This window comes from Polypterus senegalus, chromosome 18 (genome assembly GCF_016835505.1).
Source record: "Polypterus senegalus isolate Bchr_013 chromosome 18, ASM1683550v1, whole genome shotgun sequence".
Classification (NCBI taxonomy): domain Eukaryota; kingdom Metazoa; phylum Chordata; class Cladistia; order Polypteriformes; family Polypteridae; genus Polypterus; species Polypterus senegalus.
In genome coordinates this window covers 91704554-91731581 of record NC_053171.1, presented here as the reverse complement: position 1 = coordinate 91731581, position 27028 = coordinate 91704554, and the positions used below count along the sequence as shown (strand labels likewise).

At 38.3% G+C, this 27028-nt stretch overlaps 1 protein-coding gene across 2 annotated transcripts in view; it reads left to right on the top strand.

The window, feature by feature from the left end:
- adck1 (aarF domain containing kinase 1) overlaps positions 1 to 27028 on the top strand; it is a 900828-nt gene that overhangs the window by 12598 nt on the left and 861202 nt on the right. The window contains exons 2-4 of one of the 2 annotated variants that reach the window (XM_039741370.1): positions 10891 to 11040; positions 11958 to 12062; positions 20613 to 20696. In XM_039741370.1, coding sequence (XP_039597304.1) covers positions 10906 to 11040; positions 11958 to 12062; positions 20613 to 20696 — 324 coding nt within the window. In that variant the 5' untranslated portion in view covers positions 10891 to 10905. The remainder of the gene's footprint in view (positions 1 to 10890; positions 11041 to 11957; positions 12063 to 20612; positions 20697 to 27028) is intronic. The other variant, XM_039741371.1, reaches the window with a different exon arrangement.

Genomic DNA, 27028 nt, shown 5'->3' with positions numbered 1-27028 from the left:
GTCGTTTGGCAGAAGAACATAGTGAAACAGGGCATGAAATAATAGCCCAGTAACCATATTCCCAAAGGGCATGTTGATGACTGCCTGGGCATTCTCAGACATCTGTTCTCATTTCAGTGTAACAAGAAAGCATTCAGAAAAGTGAGGGACCATTCACGCATACCCAACAAGTTTCCTTGTTCGATTTTTTTTTTTTTCAATTTGGAATGAAAACCGTAAGTTGGTTATAATTAAAAAATATATACAGTAAAATCATTTGTGCAATTACATTTTCTAAATGTAAGTTCAAAGAAGATGAATTAACTACCACACAAAACTACTATGAAAATAGGCAATTTTGTCTCTCTGTGATTTTTGTCATTGTCTTTCATGGTGACAGATTTGTTTACCTGCTGGAAATTCTGCTTATTAGGGAGCTGCATGTGAAAGGTGTGGACACGATCAATCGAGTTGATTTCATGTTTCACTATCAAGCATACTGATTAAATTGGTTTCAAATTAAAAATAAGAACATTTTTGTTCAAATTTTAGGTTCAAGTTATTCCAGGCTATATTTTCAATGTTGACCTATGAAGTGTGAGGCTTGCTCCTATAGTTTGGCTGGTTTCCTAGCGTTCTTTCTGTAAGAAAGTGATTTGCATGTGTGTTTTGTAAAGAAGTCATTAGACATTTTTAAAAGAACTAATGGAAATGCAGACAGATGTGCTGATGGTAATTCAGATGGCAACCGTGTGTGCTAATGTTTCACGTGCAAACTCTGCTCCTCCACGTAGTAGTGAATACAAGTTCCGACAGACTTGCCTCTTTTCTAGCAAATTCTTGAGATAAGCTTCTGGCTTGTATTGCAGTCTGTCCACAGTGCTTGAAAAATATTAATAAAAATAAGCTGTTTGAGCTGTAATATTCAAATTCAATGCTTGAGTGTACTTCAACAATTCGTAACTCTTGCCCACTGAACAAACCTACCTTTATGTCACACAAATATGCATTTGGAAATCGGTGACTGCAACATGTGGAAAAAAATATTCAGAAGGCTCAGGATAGGATATTAATCTTTGTCAGGTGGAAAATGTTGCCTGTCTCCTTAGAAAATGATATTTTCAGGCTTGCATATGTGAAATGTGCACTTTATAATGTACTGTATATATTTTAGTGAATAATTTAGTTTTTTTTTTTTAATTTTATTAATTTTATTGTAAACACACAGCATTCCATACAAATAAATCAATTTTTACAAAAATAGGATTGAAAACAAATCAACCCCCACCCCTGAGAAAGAGAGCATGACCGGCAGAGTAAAAGTTAAAGCTAGTAAAAATAAGTAAATAGATGAATTAATAAGTGAATAAAGATAAAAGGAGAAGAAAAAGAAATGGGGAGAGAATCTGCTTCCTCGGTGCTTTAAAAGCTTATTCTAACACGTTATTGATTAGATCCTGCCAGGTTTTTAAAAAGTTCTGCACAGATCCTCTAAGTGAGAATTTGATTTTTTCCAATTTCAAATAATATACAACATCAGTTACCCACTAACTTAGAATAGGAGAGTTAGGTTTCTTCCAGTTTTACAAGATAAGTCTGCGTGCCAATAGTGTAGTGAAGGCAATCACAGTTTGTTTGTCCTTCTCCACTTCAAGCCCCTCTGTGAACCCACCAAGCACAGCTGTTAATGGGTTAGGAGGGATTGGGACACCAAGGCTGTCTGAAAGGCATTTAAAAATTTTGGTCCAGAATGATGTTAATTTGGTGCAGGCCCAGAACATATAACCCTGTGAGGCTAGAGCTTGATTGCAATGTTTGCAGGTTGGATCTCACCCTGGAAACATTTTGGACAATTTTAAACGAGACATATATGCTCGATATATAATTTTGAGTTGAATAATTGTATCTTTGCACATATGGAGCTCGAGTGAATTCTCTGCATTGCTACCTTCCCTTCTTTTTCTGAGATGTTGAGTGAGAAATCCTTTTACCATTGACTTCTTGGATCTTTGAAAGGGTAGGACTGCAAAATAGTTTTATATATTTCAGAAATGTTATCTGAGTCCTCGACACTGAGCAATATTTTTTCCAGCATAGAGGGAGGTTGGAGGTGAGGGAAATTGGGCAGGTTCTGTTTAACAAAGTTGCTAATTTGAAGATAGTGAAAGTTAAAGTTGGAATGTAATTGTTGGTAGGATGCAAAGACGTTGTCTGTGTACAGATCTCTAAGTTTTCCAGACATTAAAAACTGCATACGTTTGTGAGGGTGGAAAAAAAGTGGTTCTTGTGCAGAGGTGCCACAGATAAAAGCTTCTCTATCTTAAAATGCTTCCTACATTGGCTCCATATTCTGATTGAGTGAAGCACAATTGGGTTGTTAGCATATTGGCAATAACATGCATTTATTGGGGCACAAAGCAAATAATATAAAGAAGTACTGCAGGATTTTATTTCTATTACTGACCAAGCCTGTGTATGTTCATCTGTTTGTGTCCATGTCCATGTTTTAGTGAATAATTTAATTTGCATGAACTGCTGTTACCCATATTGGTCAGGTGATTCCTGCCTTTAAAACACCATTGAGAACATAAAGCAGTTTCTAATTTTGAGCAGGAAAAAGCCAAATGGAGCCTTTCAGTGTATTTACTCAGTAAATATTTTCAAGCCCATTATGCTGTTTTATCTCTAGTTTAAACAATATAAAGGAAAATGCAACAGGTGGAGCTTTTAGCATTTTTTTTATTATTGGAATTAAATGTTAAAATCTAAATCATTTGAATTGTAATTTTCAGCAGTCTACTCTTCTATGTTGGTATGGAATTTAACTTTGGTTTCATATCATTCTCTGTATATGCTTTGTTGTTTCTCCCTGTACCTGTGTACCTACTCAAAGCATCCTGATGCACCAACATTGATGGACTGAAAGCCAGAAGTCTACGTGACCATCATCATCAGGTCCTTCCATGAAAACCCTAAACACAAAGAGGACTGTTTGATTTATGTTAGGTAGATTGCCCAGAGGTGACTGGGCGGTCTCTTGGTCTGGAACCCTACAGATTTTATTTTTTCTCCAGCCTTTGGAGTTTTTTGTTTTTCTGTCCACCCTGGCCATCTGACCTTACTCTTATTCTATGTTAATTAATGTTGACTTATGTTTATTTTTTATTGTGTCTTCTATTTTTCTATTCATTTTGTAAAGCACTTTGAGCTACATTTTTTTGTATGAATATGTGCCATATAAATAAATGTTGATTGATTGATTGATTGTGTGAGATTTTCCCAGGGCACTCCAGTTTTCCTACTACATTCACAAAAACATGAATATTAGGTTCATTGTTTTTGTGGGAGTAAGCCCGGCAAGAGGGTGGTTGTCACTAATTTCTGCCTTTTTGTCTCGGGCTGCAAGGATTGGCCCCATTCCTCTGCCACCCTAATTTTGGATTAAGCAGGTTTTAGGTTGTCATGATTAAAATGATTACATGCATGTGGTTATAAATGTATTTCAAACATTGATTTTGTAAAAAAATGTAGTTTTTCATGGGCAAGTCTTCACCCACATGGTGACAGGAACCTGTGATTATCTTTCATCTCTGTCAGCATCAGTATACAATGTACACATTTTCCCAATCAGTAAATACAGTGCTTGTTTTTCTGTTTGCTTTACAGAGATATACATTTTAGGTCATTTGGCATGTGTAATTTGTTACAAATGGGTAACAGTTATGTGAATGTACTATCTGATGCACTGGCATCCCATCCAGGGCTGCTTCCTGCTCTGGTTGTCATCAACCCTATTAAAACAGTGTACAAATTGGTGGTGTGAGGTCAGTTGTAGGGGAGTTCAAATGGCAGACTCTTGCCATATAAAGAGTGTATCTCATTGGGTGTATATGATCTGTTGTTTTTTTACTTTATTTGCTATTTAATTATCCTTAATTATCCATTATTTATTTATTTATTCATCCATTTTCCTAACCCGCTTATCCATGGCAGGGTGACAGGGCAGGTGGAGCCTATCCCAGCAATTATTGGGTGTAAGGCAGAAACAGCCCCTGGCCTAGACACAGCACTATTCCATCATCGGGTGAACACACAAACACACACACACACACGCGCTCTGTGGCCAGTTCAGCAATGCCAGCTCATATAACCTTCATGTCTTTGGACTGTTTCATTTATGTCAGGTAGAATGCCCAGAGGGGACTGGTCAGGCGGTCTCATGGTCTGGAATCCCTACAGATTTTATTTTTTCTCCAGCCGTCTGGAGATTTTTTGTTTCTCTTTTCTGTCCCCCCTGGCCATTGAACCTTACTCTTATTCGATGTTAATTAATGTTGATTTATTTTGTTTTCTTATTGTGTCTTTTATTTTTCTATTCTTTATTATGTAAAGCACTTTGAGCTACTGTTTGTATGAAAATGTGCTATAGAAATAAATGTTGTTGTTGTTGTTGTTGAGTCTTGGCTCAAATTACATATCATATGCAAGCTCATATTGTTTTTTCTATCTTGCTTGAAAATTTGTGTGTTCCTGAGCTGCAACAGAGCTTTGTGAGCAAATCAAAGAAAACCTAATGCTATTAAAATAAGAAAAGAAAACAGTTTCAAATTATGAGAGTGATCAAGAGTTTTTTTCCTTTTTCTTTGACCTATGTTGTTTGATGATTTATGGTCCTGTGGCACATTGGTGTAAGGGGAGGAGTCGGAAAAAGAAAATACATTAAAGAACCATAATATTCTAATCTAATTCAAAGAGAGGGTGGCATGGTGGCGCAGTGGGTAGCGCTGCTGCCTCAAAGTTAAGAGACCCAGGTTCGCTTCCCGGGTCCTTCCTGTGTGGAGTTGGCATGTTCTCCCCATGTCTGTGTGGGTTTCCTCCGGGTGCTCCAGTTTCCTCCCACACTCCAAAGACAGGTTAGGTGAGGTTAGGTGAATTGTCGATCCTAAATTGTCCCTAGTGTGTGCTTGGTGTGTGGGTGTGCATGTGTGTGTGTGTGTCCTGTGGTGGGCTTACACCCTGCCCGGGATTTGTTTCCTGCCTTGAGCCCTGTGTTGGCTGGTATTGGCTCCAGCAGACCCCCGTGACCCTGTAGTTAGGATATAGCAGGTTGGAAAATGGATGGATGGAATTCAAAGAGAACCTTGTCTAGAACAGTGGTACAGGGATGTATTGCTTGAGTCAGGCCATGGAGTTGCATTTGCCAGTTATTGTCTAATGACCTAAAAGCCACTTAGAGACACCATATGAATGATGATAGTCAGGTGCTATACCAGTCATGGACAATCCAGAGTGGGACATATCCAGGCATAATATACCTTGGTGACTGAAAGTGGCTTTTACAACATTCAATTTAACCTCTTTGGTGGAGAAGGAATCATAGCTTGTGCAGGTGGTTGATAAATGGCAGCAAGATATAATTAGACTCCTTTCAATGTAAAGTGGTAGCTTTGAAACCAGGCATTTTGATTAATGGTGGTCTCTCTCCTGCTATAATCTTGCTCAATGGGTTAGGCCCTGGGCCTGTTTGAGGATTCCCACATGTCTCTAACTTGGAGTCACACATTTTAAATTTGTTCCTCTTGTTGAGGACGTCACCTTGCAGCTTGGAAAATTTTAACTGTGTGTTTGCATTGGATTCAATGCTTGAAAGGGTGAATGTGTTGAATGCTCATAAGGTGAGTAACAGAGGTGGTGAGATTAGAAGATATACTGTAGCTTAAATGAAGTGAACACAAGTGGCAATTTTTATTTTTTGGATTTCTGTGCAAGTCTTCGATTGTCTAAAACAGAAAATCTATTCAAAAATGATAGTAAATGTACAGTACTTCACGGCAGAGTACTTTGGGCCAAATATCAGTGATCAACTTCATGGTTGTCTCATCTGATCTGACACCATATGTTGATTGCTAAGTTGTTAACTGATCATGACTTGGTAGTATGCTGCTTCAGATGGATGGAAAACACAAATGGGTAGTGAAAGTATTCTATGACTGACCAATGGATACCTCTGTTTGGGGTTAATTGAGTTTTCACCTCTGGAAGAGCTTCTCCTGTGTCTTAACAGATATCAGTGACATAAAGTATTGAAGAACAATGTTAAAGACCTCAGTAGGGGATAAAGCAACATGTCAAGAAAGATATTGCTTCTTGTTAGTTTTAGGAAACCTAGGGACTAGCAGTAAAGGAAACTGTCAAGTCTCTGTGCAGTGTGGGTGGAGTTTGGTGTGGCCATATAGAATAACTTTCTGACAGCCTCAGATAGGTTCTCACATGTCATTTAACACAGATAGACAGGAAGTAATCTAGTCATGGCAAGGGTGTGGAGATGTTTGAGATGATCAAACACAGTGGATATTGTCAAGAAATGACAGGAACACTTTGAGGAAAATCTAAATCTAGGAGATACAATCTTTTCCTCAGAGGCAGTGCCAGAAGCAGTGGTTATTGATGGGGCTATCTCAGTGGTCAAGACTGCTGCTTTGATTAAAAAGCTCTTTAGTGGCAAGGCCAAAGGGGTGAATGAAATACTAACAGAAATACTGAAAGTGTGCTTTGAGTTACAAACCTCTTTCATGTTGCATGGAAGATTCAGGACTTCATCAGATTTTAAGAAAGGGGGTTAAGAAGGTTCATTAAAGTAATCGAAAATTAGACTTTTCAGCCTCTCCTGAGAAGCCTGTTCATGGCTGCTTTAAAGGATACCTGTAAGAAAGCTGAACCTCAGATTCATGACAAACAATGTGGATGTAGTGCTTGGTGTGGAGCAGTGGACTGGCTCTTTCCCTTCGTGGATATTTTCAGTTCATCAGTCCTGTCAACATGTGCTTTATGAAGCTGGAAAACGTTTATAACAATGTACCCCATAGCATGTTGTGGGAAGTGCTGCAAAAGTACCTAATTCCTGCACAGCAGATGTGTCCCATTCAGTCTCTGTATCTGCGGACTGAGAGTGGCGTTGATTTGGCATTAAAGTCAAGTTCATTTTGATTGGCCATTGTACCCCGCCAAGAGTGACTTTTCTCCTTTCCTGTGCATAATTTTAATGAATAGAATGGCAAGATGTACCTGAGGATTGAAGGGTGTCCAGTTTGGAAACCTACGGGTAGCAGACGTTTAGATTAATAATGTCAATTTCAATTCACTTTACAGATTTCATTATTTCATTTGGTTTGAAATTGAAGGGGGGGGTACATTTATATATGTTACATTTGTTTTATTTAAAACACATTTATCATTCAGATTGTCCATAACATTAACATTTTTGAAAGCACGAAGCATGACAGTATATCCATCCATTTTCTAACCCGCTGAATCCGAATAGGGTCACGGGGGTCTGCTGGAGCCAATCCCAGCCAACACAGGGCACAAGGCAGGAACCAATCCTGGGCAGGGTGCCAACCCACCGCAGATGACAGTATAATAAAAATTAATTATTAAAATAAGAAACTACCTGTAGGATTCATAAGTGAACAAGAATTATGGACCTTATTCTCAGGTAATGATTCAGATCTCAAATTAAATGAATCAGAGTTGTATGGCTCATTCTTGCGTAATTATTTAATTAGCAATTCAAATGAATCAGAATCATGCTCCTTATTTTCAGCTAATGATTCAGTTCACAAATCAAATGATCAAGAATTGTGTGACCTGTTCTCAAGTAAAGATTCAGTTTGAATTCAAAAGAATCAGTAAATCGTTTATGCCTGGTGTATTCAACAAGCTGTATAAAAGTGTGCACTAAAGTAAAGTTGAATGTAAATAATTGCTACATATTAGGATAATTTATTTATAATGTTTTTTGTGTGACTAAGTTTTTGATTGTACAAAGAGAAATACAGTGGGATGCAAAAGTTTGGGCAACCTCGTTAATAGTCATTATTTTCCTGTATAAATCGTTGGTTGTTACGATAAAAAATGTCAGTTAAATATATCATATAGGAGACACACACAGTGATATTTGAGAAGTGAAATGAAGTTTATCGGATTTACAGAAAGTGTGCAATAATTGTTCAAACAAAATCAGGCAGGTGCATAAATTTGGGCACCACAAAAAAGAAATGAAATCAATATTTAGTAGATCCGCCTTTTGCAGAAATTCCAGCCTCTAAACGCTTCCTGTAGGTTCCAATGAGAGTCTGGATTGTGGTTGAAGGTATTTTGGACCATTCCTCTTTACAAAACATCTCTAGTTCATTCAGGTTTGATGGCTTCCGAGCATGGACAGCTCTCTTTAACTCACACCACAGATTTTCAATTCTATTCAGGTCTGGGGACTGAGATGGCCATTCCAGAACGTTGTACTTGTTCCTCTGCATGAATGCCTTAGTGGATTTTGAGCAGTGTTTCGGGTCGTTATCTTGTTGAAAGATCCAGCCCCGGCGCAGCTTCAGCTTTGTCACTGATTCCTGGACATTGGTCTCCAGAATCTGCTGATACTGAGTGGAATCCATGCGTCCCTCAACTTTGACAAGATTCCCAGTCCCTGCACTGGCCACACAGCCCCACAGCATGATGGAACCACCACCATATTTTACTGTAGGTAGCAGGTGTTTTTCTTGGAATGCTGTGTTCTTTTTCCTCCATGCATAACGCCCTTGTTATGCCCAAATAACTCCATTTTAGTTTCATCAGTCCACAGCACCTTATTCCAAAATGAAGCTGGCTTGTCCAAATGTGCTTGAGCAGACCTCAAGCGGCTCTGTTTGTGCTTCCTCTTCATCACTCTCGCATACAGCATCTCCTTGTGTAAAGTGCGCCTAATGGTTGAACGATGCACAGTGACTCCATCTGCTGCAAGATGATGTTGTAGGTCTTTGGTGCTGGTCTGTGGGTTGACTCTGACTGTTCTCACCATTCGTCGCTTCTGTCTATCTGAAATCTTTCTTGGTCTGCCACTTCGAGCCTTAACTTGAACTGAGCCTGTGGTCTTCCATTTCCTCAATATGTTCCTAACTGTGGAAACAGACAGCTTCAATCTCTGGGACAGCTTTCTGTATCCTTCCCTAAACCATGATGGTGAACAATCTTTGTCTTCAGGTCATTTGAGAGTTGTTTTGTGACCCCCATGTTGCTACTCTTCAGAGAAAATTAAAGGAGGAGGGAAACTTACAGTTGACCCCCTTAAATACTCGGATTCACCTGTGTATGTAGGTCAGGGGTCACTGAGCTTACCAAGCCAATTGAGTTCCAATAATTAGTTCTAAAAGTTTTGGAATCAATAAAATGACAACGGTGCCCAAATTTATGCACCTGCCTGATTTTGTTTGAACAATTATTGCACACTTTCTGTAAATCCAATAAACTTCATTTCACTTCTCAAATATCACTGTGTGTGTCTCCTATATGATATATTTAACTGACATTTTTATCATAACAACCAACGATTTATACAGGAAAATAATGACTATTAACAAGGTTGCCCAAACTTTTGCATCCCACTGTAAATGCATTAGTTTAATATTATGTTTATATATTATGTTTAAATAATTCCAATAATGAATTGTATAAAACAAGCAATTAATACAGTCAGTCAGTCATTGTACAACCTGCTATATCCTAACACAGGGTCACGCAGGTCTTACGGAGCCAATCCCAGCCAACACAGGGCGCAAGGCAGGAATAAACTCCGGGCAGGGTGCCAGCCACTGCAGGGCACACACACACATACGCCCACACACCAAGTACACACCAGGGACAATTTAGGACAGCCAATGCACCTTACCTGCATGTCTTTGGACTGTGGGAGAAAACCCACACAGACTCGGAGAGAACATGCAAACTCCATGCAGGGAGGACCCGGTGTTCTAACGAAACATCCTACCCATCGAAATGATCTACTCACTGATACTACGCATGCACAGACCAAAATTACGAAACTTAGCCTTACTACATTAATGCATTTATTACAGTTTACTGCATAGGTATTTATTGTCAACATTTTATAAGTTGTATATTTTGCATGTGTGACTTTTAATCTTGTACAGGCCATTGTATCCATGCATGAGTAATGACCGTCTTGTGAAATCTTTGCATCAGGCTGTGTCTCTTTCAGGCATTAAATGATGCATATATAATAAATTGAGAAATGTTAACATTTCCATAAATTTGATAGACGACTTCTAAATACAACATGTTAAATGATGACATGGTATAACGTTATAAGTTTAATGTTATGACTTGCAATAAACTATGGTAGGAAACTTCGACAAAGTAGGACAAATTGTCAGAACACCGGGAAGCGAACCCAAGTGTCCTTACATTAATATATTTTGATGTAAATGTGTTGTTATAATATTGTACTTGTATGATGAAGAAGAGAATGATCAGTGACAGAGTACTTGTTTGCTGGTAATGATTCAGTTCAAACTCCAAACAATTCTTAAGAGAAATGAACAGGAATCATGAATCAGATGGGTCGCACTTTCCACATGTGCTTTAAACATCTACCTGCAAAACAAGAGACACTGATGACATCACACATGCACTTTAACACTTTAATACTGATGCACTGAATAGATTCATTCGTGCTTGTGAACTGATATGTGTAATTAGTTGAAAGGAGCTGTTCTAAAATCACTAGTTAGGATGAAACAGTCCAGATGAAGTCAAGGCTCTGTCCTGGAGGTCAGTGACTGGAAACATCTGGTGCTTTTGGTGAATTTATTTATCCAGATTTTGAGAAATGAGTTAGAAAATGGATGGCTGGATGAAAATGTGTGTGACTGGTTTGTTAAGTTAAGTTTTAACTTAATTAAAAATTGAATTGACATGCTGTTCTTTTGTGTGTGTTTGTTTTTAACAAAACTGTTTTTGTATTTACTTTATATAGTTTTTTTTTTAATTATGAAAGGTTACTATAGACTTTTTAAGTAATCTACTGTATTATTCACTTTATTTCTTTCTGCTTTCTAGCATTCTGAGCGTAAAATGGCAGTGAGGTTACTAAAAGTTTCCTCCTTAGCAACTGCAGTAGTCACATCTTGTGGATTATATCTATATAAATACAAGTACGTGGACCCAAGTGACTTCAGCATCATAAGATTTGGAAGAGCAGCAATGGCAGTAAGTGTTATGATTATTCTTAATACCGTAGCAGTATTACTAATGGGGAGTGTAGTGCTTTTACACTTTACTTAGTGGGGAGTGTAAAATGTACTCTGAGTCAACTTGTTTGCTTCATCTTGTAATATGTGAAAGTGCTGTAGTGTACATTACTGTCGTTGGTTTTGCTGGGCAGCAAGCAGTATCATTTTTTAACAAGCCATCCTTGACATCTGTATAAATAGCCTGTAACCTTTCTGTTTCACATCCGTATTTATGAATATATAAAGTGCCAATAACACCAAGCTATTTAGCTTGTGTAAAACGTGTTGACGGCATAGAATATCCCTTCAGACTTTAGGTGTGAAATTCCTTCTAAGCACATCTAAACAAGCTTTCTCCATAGATGTTTACAGGGTGAAATTTTTCACGCTTGGTAGTGTGAACCATAGTCAGGCAAAGGATGAAAATGGATGTATCAAAATTCCCTTTATGGGGTAGGAAAGTGGTTTGGCAGCAGACTCTTTCATAACTCTAGCCAAATTTAACACTGCATTCACTAATGGGTCTTGATTGTGCATTAAATGCCAAAATATAGAAAATAATTATTTTTGGACCATACAAATGTGTGAGATTTAAAGAAACTGCAAACAACATTCCAACAGCATTTTCTAACAGTTGCCATCCCTGGTCTTTTTGTTTCCATAAATGAAATAACAAAACAAGTAATCTAACATTATTCACAACTCAACATGTAAAAATAAACATAAAAACATTAAAACAACTGTAAAACATCAACATTGTTAAGTAACCAATAAAAGGATATATGACTCTTTGAACCAAACACAGGCCACTTCCTTCTGAGTTTAATGGCTAAAATGGACCTATATCTCATTGGGTGTTGTTTTTTTGTCTTGTGCTGTATGCTTCCTGTATAGATTTTGATTCCCCGTGACCTTGAAACTGGCAGCTTCAGTAAATGGTGTGACACTAGAGGTCGCTGTCGCTCCTCTAAACCCCACAGACAAACGTCCAGACACCAGGTAAAATTATCAGAAATAATTTTACAACAACAACAACAACAACAACATTTATTTATATAGCACATTTTCATACAAAAAGTAGCTGAAAGTGCTTTACATAATGAAGAATAGAAAAATAAAAGACACAGTAAGAAAATAAAATAAGCCAACATTAATTAACATAGAATAAGAGTAAGGTCCGATGGCCAGGGTGGACAGAAAAAACAAAAAAAAAACTCCAGACGGCTGGAGAAAAAAATTAAATCTGTAGGGATTCCAGACCATGAGACTGCTCAGTCCCCTCTGGGCATTCTACCTAACATAAATGAAACAGTCCTCTTTGGATTTCGGGTTCTCACAGAAGGACTTGATGATGACGGTCATGTAGACTTCTGGCTTTTAGTCCATCACTGTTGGAGCATCACGATGCTTTGAGTAGGTGGAGATGGCGCAGGCCACCACCACAAAGAACCCAGAAAAAGAAACAGAAGAGAGAGTAGGGGTCAGTACGGATTTTAGAGCCACTGTGAATAGTTATTATGATGAATTGAACATACAGAGTATCAGGATTAAGTTAAAGTGAAGTTATGAGAAGGCCATGTTAAAGTAATGTGTTTTCAGCAGTGTTTTAAAGTGCTCCACTGCATCAGCCTGGTGAATTCCTATTGTCAGGCTATTCCAGATTTTAGGTGCATAGCAGCAGAAGGCCGCCTCACCACTTCTTTTAAGTTTTGTTCTTGGAATTCTAAGGAGACACTCATTTGAGGATCTAAGGTTACGATTTGGAATATAAGGTGTCAGACATTCCGATATATAAGATGGGGCGAGATTATTTAAGGCTTTATAAACCATAAGCAGTATTTTAAAGTCAATCCTGAATGACACAGGTAACCAGTGTAGTGACATCAAAACTGGAGAGATGTGCTCGGATTTTCTTTTCCTAGTTAGGATTCTAGCAGCTGCATTCTGCACTCGTTGCAAACGATTTATGTCTTTTTTGGGTAGTCCTGAGAGGAGTGAATTACAGTAATCTAGTCGACTGAAAACAAACGCGTGAACTAATTTCTCAGCATCTTTCAGTGATATAAGAGGTCTAACTTTAGCTATGTTTCTTAGGTGAAAAAATGCTGTCCTAGTGGTCTGATTAATATGCGATTTAAAATTCAGATTACAGTCAACAATTACCCCTAAGCTTTTTACCTCCATCTTGACTTTTAATTCTAATGTATCCAGTTTATTTCTAATAGCCTCATTGTATCCATTATTGCCAATAACTAAGATTTTAGTTTTCTCATTATTTAACTTGAGAAAGTTACTATTCATCCATTCTGAGATACAAGTCAGACATTGTGTTAGTGAATTCAGAGAATCGGGGTCATCAGGTGCTATTGATAAGTACAGCTGTGTGTCATCACATAACTCACGTTGTGCCCTGAGATAATCTGACCTAACGGAAGCATGTAGATTGAGAAGAGCAGCGGACCCAGGATAGAGCCTTGTGGAACACCATATTGAAAATCATGTGTCTTTGAGTTGTAATTACCACAACTAACAAAGAATTTTCTACCTGTCAGGTAGGATTCAAACCAATTTAAGACCCTGCCAGAGAGGCCCACCCATTGACTAAGGCGATTTCTAAGAATATTATGATCAATGGTGTCAAATGCAGCACTCAGATCTAAGAGGATGAGAACAGATAAATGGCCTCTGTCTGCATTCGCCCGCAAATCATTTACTACTTTAGCGATTGCATTTTCTGTGCTGTGATTTGTTCTAAAACCCGACTGAAATTTATCAAGAATAGTAGGTTTATTTTGGTGATCATTTAGCTGCATAATGACTGCCTTATCCAGAACTTTACTTAAGAAAGGCAGGTTAGAGATGGGTCTAAAATTTTCAAGAGCAGAGGGGTCGACATTATGTTTCTTAAATAGGGGTTTAACTACAGCAGTTTTAAGACAGTCTGGGAAGACCCCCCGTATCTAATGACGAATTTACTATGTCAAGAATTTTAATTTTCTTTATGGTATTGTGCCACAGTAGACACCTTGATCACCACCATAAACAATAAATCAATAATAATAACAACAACAATAATGATCCTCCTCTCCTCCCAGCAGCTCCGTCACTCTACCACCCAACTCCGGCTCAGCTTGCTGGGTTTCCCATAGTCCTTTAAATAGTTCATGACCCGGAAGTGCTCCTGTCCTTCAGTCCATGTGATTCACTAACACTTCCGGGTCAGTTGAAGATTCATATTTTTCTTCAGCCCGGAAGTACTTCTGTTTTTCCGTCCCCGTGACTTAGGCTATAGGGAAAATAAAAATCCCTGTGTCTCCCTGCAACGTCACCCGATGGCACCGCCGGAACCCAGCATGGCTGTGAAGTCGAACTCCATCTCCCACGATGCCCTGCAGGAATCCTGGGCACCTCCATGCTGCAGGGAGGACTCCATCTAACGGCCTGGATGTGTTGGCCGGGATAAGCTGCTGGCTTATTGTGATAGATGGTTTTGGAATCATTTCCGTTTAGTGAAGAAAAACATAAACTTAAGTATTTTCTCTATGTGTAAGCACCTTGTTTGATGATTGTGTTATCCAGAGACCAAAGATCCCAATGCTTTCAATAATTTGAATGCAAAAGTTTTGTTTTTTTAGAAGTTAATTTAATAATGCCCTATAGTGAGTTAGCATAATTTACAGATCCTTTCAACACAATTTTGGGACAATTTCCTTCTGGTTCATGGAGTGCAATAGATTATACCAGGACAGATATCCACAAGACACTGATCAACCTTGGACACAAGGGAGCTGTCACACATATGCCCATAATTACTGTCTCACTGGCCAAAAAAAATACTTCTAACTCTGCCTAACTTGGTCAGTTTTGCCTGTTCGAAGAACCCGGGGATCCTAGCAGGATATCCTTTTAAGAAAAGAAAACACGTAGATGTTAGGAAGTGAAGCAGCCTCCAAAAGCTGTGAAAAGGCAATGCTAAGTTCTCTTCCATGGTACTGCCAAAATATAACTGATAATCATTAATGGCTTTCATAGATTAACCAAAGGATGTTTTTGAATGTTGTGCTTCATATTATGTGGAAGAATATGGCTGGTATGTTTTGTAGAGATGGATGCTGCTTTATGAACTAGTGATGAAATATCTGGACTGTACATACATATTTATTCACATGAATAATTTGTCATTGTAAGTTGTTCTCAAGTAATGTAATGGTGTATTTAAAGTATAAATTAAAAAACAATGCATAAATGATTTAAATAATATTAATGTTTTGTATTTTTACATAAATATTTGGATGAATAATTTCTCAACCCAAATAATCTTTGTGACCATAAGGGAAAATCCTAGAGCTGTCCTCCTCTAATTTCACATAGTGGCTCTTAATTACTGTACACTTTAACATTTTTAACGTTCCAAGTAACTTGTGCCATTTGAAAGGTCAACATTTTAATTTGTCTTATCTCACCAATGAAGTGCTGTGCTGAGGTCATTGCGATGAGGTGATGCTTTTTTGGTAAAACAAAGTGTTCGTGAATAGGTTTTCATGTTTAAAAAAGTTTGAGATTTCATTGAAGAACCATCAAGGCATCCTGTCACGTTTATCTTTTATTGGGTTCTCATGTTCCCCCAAAAGGACAATAATTTTCAATAGGATTAAAAACATTGCTGTAGATTCATCAAATTGAAGTTCACCATTATTTCTGTTTAATTACAGCTCATTTGTGGCTCCCTAACTGGCTAAAATATGTTTCCTGAAGTAATGCTAAAGGCTGGTCAACTCTCAACCAAATGCATTTAAAAGCAGATGGACTATGTTTAACAATAATATATTTCATGTTTTGTTAAGAAACTAAAAAATATTTATACTGTATGTAATATTTTTTAAAGCTGATATTTATTCTCATTATTTTATTTTCTTAGTTATTGGAACACATTGGCATTTCTTGATAGTCATCTCCTTTCCTCTCAGTTGTAATTACTGGGTTCATATCAAAAAAGTTCCCAATAATTTTATTGCCACTAGAATATCTTATTACATTTTATTTATTTGGCCTTTAAGCAGTGCTTAAGATGTGAATCTATTAATAGGCTTTCTAAGTATGAAACCATTTTTTAACAAAAGCATTTTTCTATTTATGTGCTTGTTCATGCGCTGCTAGTAAAGGTAATGTCACTCCTGACATGGCTTATGACTTCTTTATCTCTACTTCAGTCTCAGTCAGATAATGTTTTTGTTCTCTTTTTTTTTAATAATAGTTTGAACTCTGCTGACTTAACATTTGCTGAGTAGGGGGCAACTCATCATTCAGTCTGTTGCCCTTTTCTGTATGAAGCTCTGCTTGCTTACAACACAGATACAAAATACAGTAGGTGGATCAATTGATAAATGAAGACAACTGACAGAGTGAGGCGCATAAAAATATAATGATTTAACTATGGCTGTGTGACAGACACCAACCCTGGCAAAAGTTATTCATTCCAATTCTGATTTCACAAAAGTTAATACCAGGTCAAATGCCTATCTGAATTATTACATTCTATGCTGACTATCAATAAATAGACTTATAAAAACATACAAAAGCACATACAATTAGCTCTTCTTCATATGCACGGTATTAAGGCCACATTTCAGAGTGCCAGTGTCAGGCATCTTTGTTTTTTTAGAGTGGGTTTCTTTTTTAACTTAGAAATACTGTGTTTATTGAAATGAAACAGTTCATTGCTTTCTTTGAAATCAGTGGGGCATGAAATATCACCAGCCAGATGAAAGTGGTATGTATTGCATTGTTAAAGAATGTGAAAGGCCCCTTGCAATTGTACAAGGCTCAGGGTATGTTTTTCCGAGCAGGGATTCTTTTTTTTCAGAATGATTCAAAAAGCAATGTATATCAATTCAAATAATATAATAAATTATGTTTTTAAATATAAGTTGGTTTATAAAATATATAAATAGAATATTTTCCCAGTAATGAATGCAGAAGATAATGTTTTATAAAATAGGGTTAACACTGTTGACTCTAATTTAAACCTCCTTAGTTTAAGTATATATGTGGTGCCAGTCCATCACAGGAAGAATACACACACATAGAATAAACATATCTACACTCACCTAAAGGATTATTAGGAACACCTGTTCAATTTCTCATTAATGCAATTATCTAATCAACCAATCACATGGCAGTTGCTTCAATACATTTAGTGGTGTGGTCCTGGTCAAGACAATCTCCTGAACTCCAAACTGAATGTCAGAATGGCAAAGAAAGGTGATTTAAGCTATTTTTAACGTGGCATGGTTGTTGGTGCCAGACAGGCAGGTCTGAGTATTTCACAATCTGCTCAGTTACTGGGATTTTCACGCACAACCACTTCTAGGGTTTACAAAGAAAGGTGTGAAAAGGGAAAAACATCCAGTATGCGGCAGTCCTGTGGACGAAAATGCCTTGTTGATGCTAGAGGTCAGAGGAGAATGGGCCGACTGATTCAAGCTGATAGAAGAGCAACTTTGACTGAAATAACCACTCGTTACAACCGAGGTATGCAGCAAAGCATTTGTGAAGCCACAACACGCACAACCTTGAGGCGGATGGGCTACAACAGCAGAAGACCCCACTGGGTACCACTCATCTCCACTACAAATAGGAAAAAGAGGCTACAATTTGCACAAGCTCACCAAAATTGGACAGTTGAAGACTGGAAAAATATCACCTGGTCTGATGAGTTTCGATTTCTGTTGAGACATTCAAATGGTAGAGTCAGAATTTGGCGTAAACAGAATGAGAACATGGATCCATCATGCCTTGTTACCACTGTGCAGGCTGGTGGTGGTGGTGGTGTAATGGTGTGGGGGATGTTTTCTTGGCACACTTTAGGCCCCTTAGTGCCAATTGGGCATCGTTTAAATGCCATGGGCTACCTAAGCATTGTTTCTGACCATGTCCATCCCTTCATGACCACCATGTACCCATCCTCTGATGGCTACTTCCAACAGGATAATGCACCATGTCACAAAGCTCGAATCATTTCAAATTGGTTTCTTGAACATGACAATGAGTTCACTGTACTAAAATGGCCCCCACAGTCACCAGATCTCAACCCAATAGAGCATCTTTGGGATGTGGTGGAACGGGAGCTTCGTGCCCTGGATGTGCATCCCACAAATCTCCATCAACTGCAAGATGCTATCCTATCAATATGGGCCAACATTTCTAAAGAATGCTTTCAGCACCTTGTTGAATCAATGCCACGTAGAATTAAGGCAGTTCTGAAGGCGAAAGGTGGTCAAACACCGTATTAGTATGGTGTTCCTAATAATCCTTTAGGCGAGTGTAGAATATACATATATATATACACAGTGCATCCGGAAAGTATTCACAGCGCATCACTTTTTCCACATTTTGTTATGTTACAGACTTATTCCAAAATGAATTAAATTCATTTTTTTCCTACACACAACACCCCATAATGAGAATGTGAAAAAAGTTTACTTGAGGTTTTTGCAAATTTATTAAAAATAAAAAAACTGAGAAATCACATGTACATAAGTATTCACAATACTCAATACTTGAACAGAATTGACCGTTAGTGGCAGAGTTGCCAATTGTGGTATTCTCTGGTGAATGCTAATTGAGTTACATGATGATATGCTTTGAGCAATGGCCCCACTTGAGGACGTCGGCCCTTATGCCACCCTCATGGAGCCTGTTTCTAACAGTTTGGTCAGAAAACATGCACAACAGTAGCCAGCTGAAGGTCATTTTGTACGGTTCTGGCAATGCTCCTCTTGTTCCTCCTTGCACAAAGTAGCAGATACTGGTCCTGCTGCTGGTTTTATGCCCTTCTCCTGATATCTCCTCTGTGCTCTTGTGACTGCGCTGGGTGACACAACAAACCTTCTTGCGATGGCACGTATGGATGTGCCATCCTGGAGGAGCTGGATTACCTGTTCAACCTGAATCAGCTGTGGGTACCACCTCATGCTACCAGTAATAAGAAGGACACTAGCAAAAACGCAAAACTAGAGATGAATCAGTCAGGAAGGAGAAGGCAAGAGTAATTGTCTGTGGCCACCACCTGCAAAACCATTCCTCTCTTGGGGGTTGTCTTACTGTTTCCTCTTCAGTGTTCCTGTTGTCATTGTCATTTGCACCAAAGCAGGTGAAGTTGATTCACAGTCGCTTATGGTTCCCAGCAGAACAGATTGATTTCTTGACTTGGTTTTAGACTGTGATGATTAAGTTTTCCCTTACGTTTTTTGAACAGTATATATATATATATAGGGCGGCACGGTGGCGCAGTGATAGCGCTGCTGCCTCGCAGTTAGGAGTCCCGGATTCATTTCCCGGGTCCTCCCTGCGTGGAGTTTGCATGTTCTCCCGTGTCTGCGTGGGTTTCCTCCGGGCGCTCCGGTTTCCTCCCACAGTCCAAAGACATGCCGGTTAGGTGGATTGGTGATTCTAAATTGGCCCTAGTGTGTGCTTGGTGTGTGTCCTGCAGTGGGTTGGCACCCTGCCCAGGATTGGTTCCTGCCTTGTGCCCTGTGTTGTCTGGGATTGGCTCCAGCTGACACCCATGACCCTGTGTTCGGATTCAGCGGGTTGGAATATGGATGAATGGATATATATATCTATAGATATATATATCTCAGTTGTGAGAAGCAGATCTCCAACCACAAGTGTTACCTAGTAGGTAACCACCCTACTAATCAGATTGCGATCAGATCTATGGATGGAATACTCTGGGATGGAATACGCCTTGTCAGTTAAGTGGCACAATGTCTGAGTCTCTGCATCAGGTGCTGACATCTGAAGTTTAATCCCTGCCTGGGAAGCAAAAGTGTGTATACCTGATGAGTCCCAATTAGTGTGAAATACGTGCTGTGTATTCTTTGTGTTATTTGGCGGGTACTATATAAGATATATTTACCAACTGTGGCTCAGTATAACATGCATTTACATATAACAGTGCCCCATGAAACTTAAAATACGATTTTGTTTTTGTGATTACTACTGTAATGAACAGATGTCTTTCATTTCATTCATTTTATATGGTTTTCCAAAAAGCAAGAAGTTGCTTTATGGAAATATATGAAAAACATATAGAATTTACCTGAAATACTTGAAAGTGAATTAGCAAATTTTATAAAATGTCAGACCCCAAGCATTTTTCCTTTAGGTGTAAAATTCTTATAGTTGTCTTTTGTAATCAGTGGTTCCAGTGATCCTTCTAAAGAGAGAGGTTAGGAGCAGGCACTGGTACGGTACAGTGCATTGCCGCACCCACCACACAACAAACTCACTCAGGATCCAGATTAGGACCCAAGTGCAGCCATGTAATGGGTGATACCTCAGCACCACACTAGTTAAGATGTAGTCGAGCAGGGTGAGGTTTTTTTTCTGGTGGCTGGAGTGCCAATTCTGCCACCAACCCCCAAGTTTTTCCCTGCAGGTTGGTAGTGGTAGTGAAGCTAATTCAATTTCTAATGCCATTACCTGCTTTTTCTGCATGCTTAGTATAAGCTTCTCCTCTTACTAAAAGTTTTGTTTTTACCACAGACTGCCGTTATCAGCTGTGACTACATAACTTCACTGAAGGAGGTGCAAAAAGGAACAGCAGAGTACTCGGCTATCAAGTCAAAGGTAAGTTACTAATTAGTTGACAGGAAACACGCAACCTTGTTTTAAATTGAGATTTATTGTAATCTGAGAAGTTAGTGTATTTTAATTGCTTAAGCCATTCTTCCATTCAGGATGACAGTTTTCTCTTTCTATTCTATGCTCTGTTGTATACCTGAAGCCTGCAGTAGGTTTGTAGTACTTGGAATTGTGTCTAAAACGTGTTGTCGTGTTGTCTTCAGAAACCGGAGCTGTCATGCTTAAGGGTTTGGAATTGTGCAGAATTTGGTTTTATATTTTTTTTCCAGTTTTCCATTTTCTGTGCTCCTTGAATCACTTAATAAAATGTGTCTTTATTTTTGAGACTCGCCAGAGTGGCATTTTTTGGGTCACAATGGCCACCATTTTGAGTTTTTTTTTTTTTCTCAGTGCTGCAGGTGTTTTATGTTTAGCAGTGATGTCCAGTCGCTGTCAAGTGATTGTTGGATGTTTTATGCATGACATCATCATTGCCCCCCATTTAATTTAACTTTAACTTTAAACAGTAAAGTTTGTGGATACTCTCAAAACTTTGTGAGGTTGGAAGTTAGCTTTAAAGATCTTTGGCAGTAATTTTTGTAAATTATTTAAACATCCACATTGGACTCTGTCTTATTGTTTTGGTTTTTTATTTTCTACTTATTTGGTTACTGACCCTAACCTGTCCTCCGTGGTTAATGTTTCTGTCTTTCGTTTCCTAGCACTTAAGTGCCACTTTTGGTTTGGAATTTATTTCCATCCTGTGTGGCAGCACAAGAATTAATAATCTGTTGCTTTACAGACATATAAATAATTACAATACAAAAATCATATTATGGAGGATTACAGTGTGATTGTTTTGTAGCTGATGAAACAAAAACGAGTGAGGAACATTTTTTTTCAGTACTTCCCAGTAGTTTGTCTTCTACTTTCAAAAGTCCTCTAAGCCCAAACCAAAGCATCTCCATAACATGATGCCACCACCAAAACACTTGTGATGATATTCAGTATTACTCCTGCAACAGTATACTACTTGTGTTTAGAGCGGTTTCTCAATTTGATGTTTATTGCATGACAAACTTAAGTAGTTTTTTCTTCCTTATTCTCCTTTACTTTTATGAGCTTTCTTCTGCTCATTCAGGACCATACCTTACCTATGGCTCACATAATCAAATGAGCATGATCTTCTCACTTTGCACTCATTTGTCATGTTGCAGTTTCCTCAGAGGCTGGCTTTGAGAGAGCTGCCATCTCAGTAGTTGGGACTGAATAGTGCCTGCCTGCCACCTCTGATACTACCTATTTTTTTGTCCTTTAACTCAGCTGCGGTTTGAGAGGATACTCTTTACTAACTGATGTTTTGACTTATGTTATCTCAATTTCGATAACTATGGCCAAAGCTGTGTCAGAGCAAAAGCAGATGAATACCTATGGAATCTGAATGTTATGGTATTAAATAGTATTTAAAGAATTTTCAGTTTGATGTTATAAAGTTGTTTGGTATTGTATCAGTGGCAAAAAATTCCAATTAAATATTTTACAATCCCAAACTGTAATAACAGTGCAAGAAAGTATAAGGGGATTATTGTGTTTCAGACTGCTGAATTCCACTGACAAAAGGCAATCATTTGCATCTTTCCATCTGAGCACGGGACACGATCCGACTAATATATATTGTGTTTAAAATGGTTGTGCTGATTTTGGACCTGGCACAATAGCACTGGTAAAATTACACTAAGTGGCAGCCACAGAGCAGAAAACTGGAGGGAAAGACGTATTCTTGAAGAATAGTAATTAGATGTTCAGTTGTACTTTTCATTTCTAACACTTGAAATCTTTTGTTTAGATGTTTGCTCTCTGCTTTTGGCCATAACCTTTATTTACAAAGACCCTTATTTAGAGGCCCATTTTTTCAACTCTTCTCCTTGAAAGTAGGCTACTCTATCATATTATATTCATCCATCTATCTGTCCATTTTCCAAACCTATTTATGTTGAGCAGAGGCACATGGATGTCAATCCTATCCCAGCAACACCAACACAAGGCAGGAACAATACCTGGACAGGGCACCATTTTTATATAATACTAGCGACTGGGAGCCCGATCGAATCGGGCTACAAATTCTACGTTTGTGAAATCTATACTTTCTCTGCAAGGAATTATTTGTTTTTTAAAGTCCTTGATATGATTTTGTTATCATGGTACTGATTTGTGCTTAAAGTAGACCTTTTCGGCTGATGTAATGAAGAGCTGCCTGTTTAAATGGGGCTGTGAGACGTGAACTCAGCTCTTCGGCGCACCTCATTTGATTTTTTCCGGCAAACAAATTTTCAAAACAAACCTTATTTTACGACTCTAATCAGAATTGGAGTAATAATTATGCTGGCGTGGTCATTTTAGATCTGAGATGGTCTAAAATTTAAACAATGACCGTTGTTAATACCCAGCCGTCATTACTTAGTTTGCCAATAGATGTCAGAAGAACGGATGCCAAAACCGAACTGCCCAAAGATAGATTCCGATGTACCAAGCAAATAGAGATACGTTCTAAATTACTTACGGTTCTGGAGCTGTCGAAGGGTTTAAGTCAGTTGATGATGTTAGTCCTGGAAAGTACGCCCCACCAAACCAACGTTCCAAAAACCAACTGACCTTACTGTTATCTGCTCGAACCAAGACTGACTTACTATACTCGGCCGTCCAACAGCGTCACTGAAGCATTCAAACATTCTTAGTCAATCATGCAATACTGCGTCCGCGTTTGCCACGTTATGTTATAACTACAGAGGCAGAGTCCCATTGCATGGTTCTAACTCGTATTGAGTCGAGGTATTGACGCGAATACCATACATACGGAGTATTGATGCGAACACCATACATACGGGGTATTGACGCGAACACCATACATATCGGGTATTGACGCGAACACCATACATATCGGGTATTGACGCGAACACCATACACCATACATACGGGGTATTGACGCGAACACCATACATATCGGGTATTGACGCGAACACCATACATACGGGGTATTGACGCGAACACCATACATACAGGGTATTGACGCGAACACCATACATATCGGGTATTGACGCGAACACCATACATACGGGGTATTGACGCGAACACCATACATAACGGGTATTGACGCGAACACCATACATACAGATAGTATCTAATTATATATAAGGAACTTAATTTTCAAAGATGGAAATAATTTCTTTTATTATTTGTATATAACATAATAACACAGTTGTGTCTGATTGATTATTATCTTGTGATTTAATATTTTTCACATGTAAGCTATACTGTACCAACAGTCTCAATTTTCTCAATTAAAACGTCTAGTATAGCAGAAGATACCAAGTGCAGCAGGTGCTCCTTTTGCATTTTATACAGTATCAAATACTGTAGCTATCCATTTCATCATGATATTAAATATAATAGTTCTTAAAATTTGTAAAGGGAACAAAGCATTAATGCCTAAATGAATAGTTTAAACATACTGGAATGAACAGAGCATGGTGAAATATGGAAAAAAAAGGTATATTGGTATTGGTTGTCAATTTATTCATAGCTGTAAAAAGGTTGGAACGAAAGCTTTTTTTCACATACAAAGTGCTAAGCCAGTTTACGAGTGTGCTTTGTGTTTGGCCTTGTGCTGGATGGGAGCATAAATGGAAGGTGCTAATTCATTTGTTTTCACCTCATTAAAGGCAGCAAACCCTAAAGTGACTGTTATGAAACAGTAGGGTTAAGTGGATTGGTTAAACAAAATCACTTGAAAACACATTCATTTACAAGCCATTCACAATGACCATCTAAATGTTTAGATTACATGATTTATTTTTTACGCTCCTTAGTAGTTTTTCAACAGAACATTTAGATACATCTTCTGTGTGAATTCTGTACATTTTCCACTTTCTTTTTGTGTCAAGGTGTCTTTCATTATGGTAATCTAATGTTTTCCAGTTTCCTAAAGACTTAAAGGTTATCTGGCACCTCTAAACTGGAAGTATGAGTATGCCCCCCGTGATGGGCTGGTAGCTCAACCCTTTTTAGGTTGTGCCATGCGTTCTGTTTTATAGCTCCTCACTCTTCCCCATGGTGGTGCAGTGGTTGCGCTGCTGCCCCACAGTAAGGAGACTGTGGTTCGCATCCCAGGTCTTCCCTGTGCGGAGTTTGCATGTTCTTGTGTGTCTGCGTGAATTTCCTCCCACAGTCCAAGGATATGCAAGTTAGGTGAGTTGGTGGCTCTAAATTGGCTCATTATGTGTGTGTGTTAGACCTAAAATGGACTGGCATCCTGTCCTGGGTTCGTTCCTGCCTTGTACCCTATGGTATTGGGGATAGGTTCCAGTGCCCTGGATTTGGACTAAACACGTTAAAAAATGACATAACTATCTTCTATATTGAATTAACCTTTTTAAGTAAATGGATGGCTGGGTATTGTCTGGAATTCAAGTTTATTTTAAATATGTGTACTTTTCAGCATAAAATAATCTTTTAAGTATTCATGTTGTATTCGTTGCTGTTGACAGAACATTAATCATTTCTATTGAGTTATAAAATGCACTCTTGAAGATGTTAAATGTGGTTTACTTTTGAAATAGGGTATAATGTTTACAATGAAATACTAATATAATACATGTAGCTATATTGGAAGTTGAAGGCAGTTCCTATTAATAAACTATTTCCGGGTCCCATTTCTAGGGTCAAGCCTGTAAATCTAATTTATCTCCACCTTCCAGACAATACAGTGTTACTCCCTCACTAAGGAATAAATAGAAAAGGTTATGTGGATAATCAGATCCAAGATACTTCCAATATGACTCAGAGTCCTGCCACGTGCAAAAGTTCGCTGATGACACTGCTATTGTGGGCTGCATCAGGAGTGGGCAGGAGGAGGAGTATAGGAAGTTAATCAAAGACTTTGTTAAATGGTGCGACTCAAACCATTTACACCTTAACACCAGCAAGACCAAGGAGCTGGTGGTGGATTTTAGGAGGCCTAGGCCCCTCATGGACCCTGTGATCATCAGAGGTGACTGTGTGCAGAGAGTGCAGACCTTTAAATATCTGGGAGTGCAGCTGGATGACAAATTGGACTGGACTGCCAATACTGATGCTCTATGTAAGAAAGGTCAGAGCAGACTATACTTTCTGAGAAGGTTGGCATCCTTCAACATCTGCAGTAAGATGCTGCAGATGTTCTACCAGACAGTTGTGGCGAGTGCCCTCTTCTACGCGGTGGTGTGCTGAGGTGGCAGCATAAAGATGAAAGACGCCTCACGCCTGGACAAACTTGTTAAGAAGGCAGGCTCCATTGTAGGATTAAAGTTGGACAGTTTAACATCTGTGGCAGAGCGACGGGCACTAAGCAAACTCGTGTCAATCATGAAGAATCCACTGCATCCACTGAACAGTGTCATCTCCAGACAGAGGAGCAGCTTCAGTGACAGACTTTTGTCACCGTCCTGTTCCACTGACAGACTTAGGAGATCGTTCCTCCCCCACACTATGCAACTCTTCAATTCCACCCTGTGGAGTAAATGCTAACATTAATTTTATTTTAATTTTTTACATTTTTGTAATTTTATTTATTTATTTATTTATTTTCATTTTTATCACTCTTTAATTTAATATTGTTTTTTATCAGTATGCTGCTGCTGGAGTATGGGAATATCCCCTTGGGATTAATAAAGTATCTATCTATCTATCTATCTATCTATCTATCTATCTATCTATCTATCTATCTATCTATCTATCTATCTATCTATCTATCTATCTATCTATCTATCTATCTATAAGAGAGGCAGATAAGGCCACTTCTCAGTCTCTAGCATCCTACAATAGCAACTCTACACATTACACACAGTCAAACATGTCTAAAGTAGTTTGTGGTCAACAAAACTACGAATTAACCTTTTCACAAAATGTTTTTTTATCTAATAAATTATTCATGAATAATTTTCCATGTTGCACTAATTAATTTACAACATGCAAAGTTGTAATTTTGGTAATTATTTACCCTATTTCTGTTTTGTACTATTAAAATGAGGTCTGCATTCACACTGTTTATTTTGCTAATGGTTACAAGCTGGCGAGTATGGGCATATATTAATGAAAGGTGAGAAGATTTTCCTTTATTAAAATGTGTATGTGATCAGTCTGAATGAGTCTCTGATTTTTACCCAGACAGACCATTTTTCAGATTGTACAGTATATTTAAGTTGCTGTTTTCTTTTCCACCTCATAAATAGAGAATTGTCTTAATTACTGACCTGATTTGTTGTACAAAAGTCACAATTGTCAAGTCTCAGTATAGCGTCCTC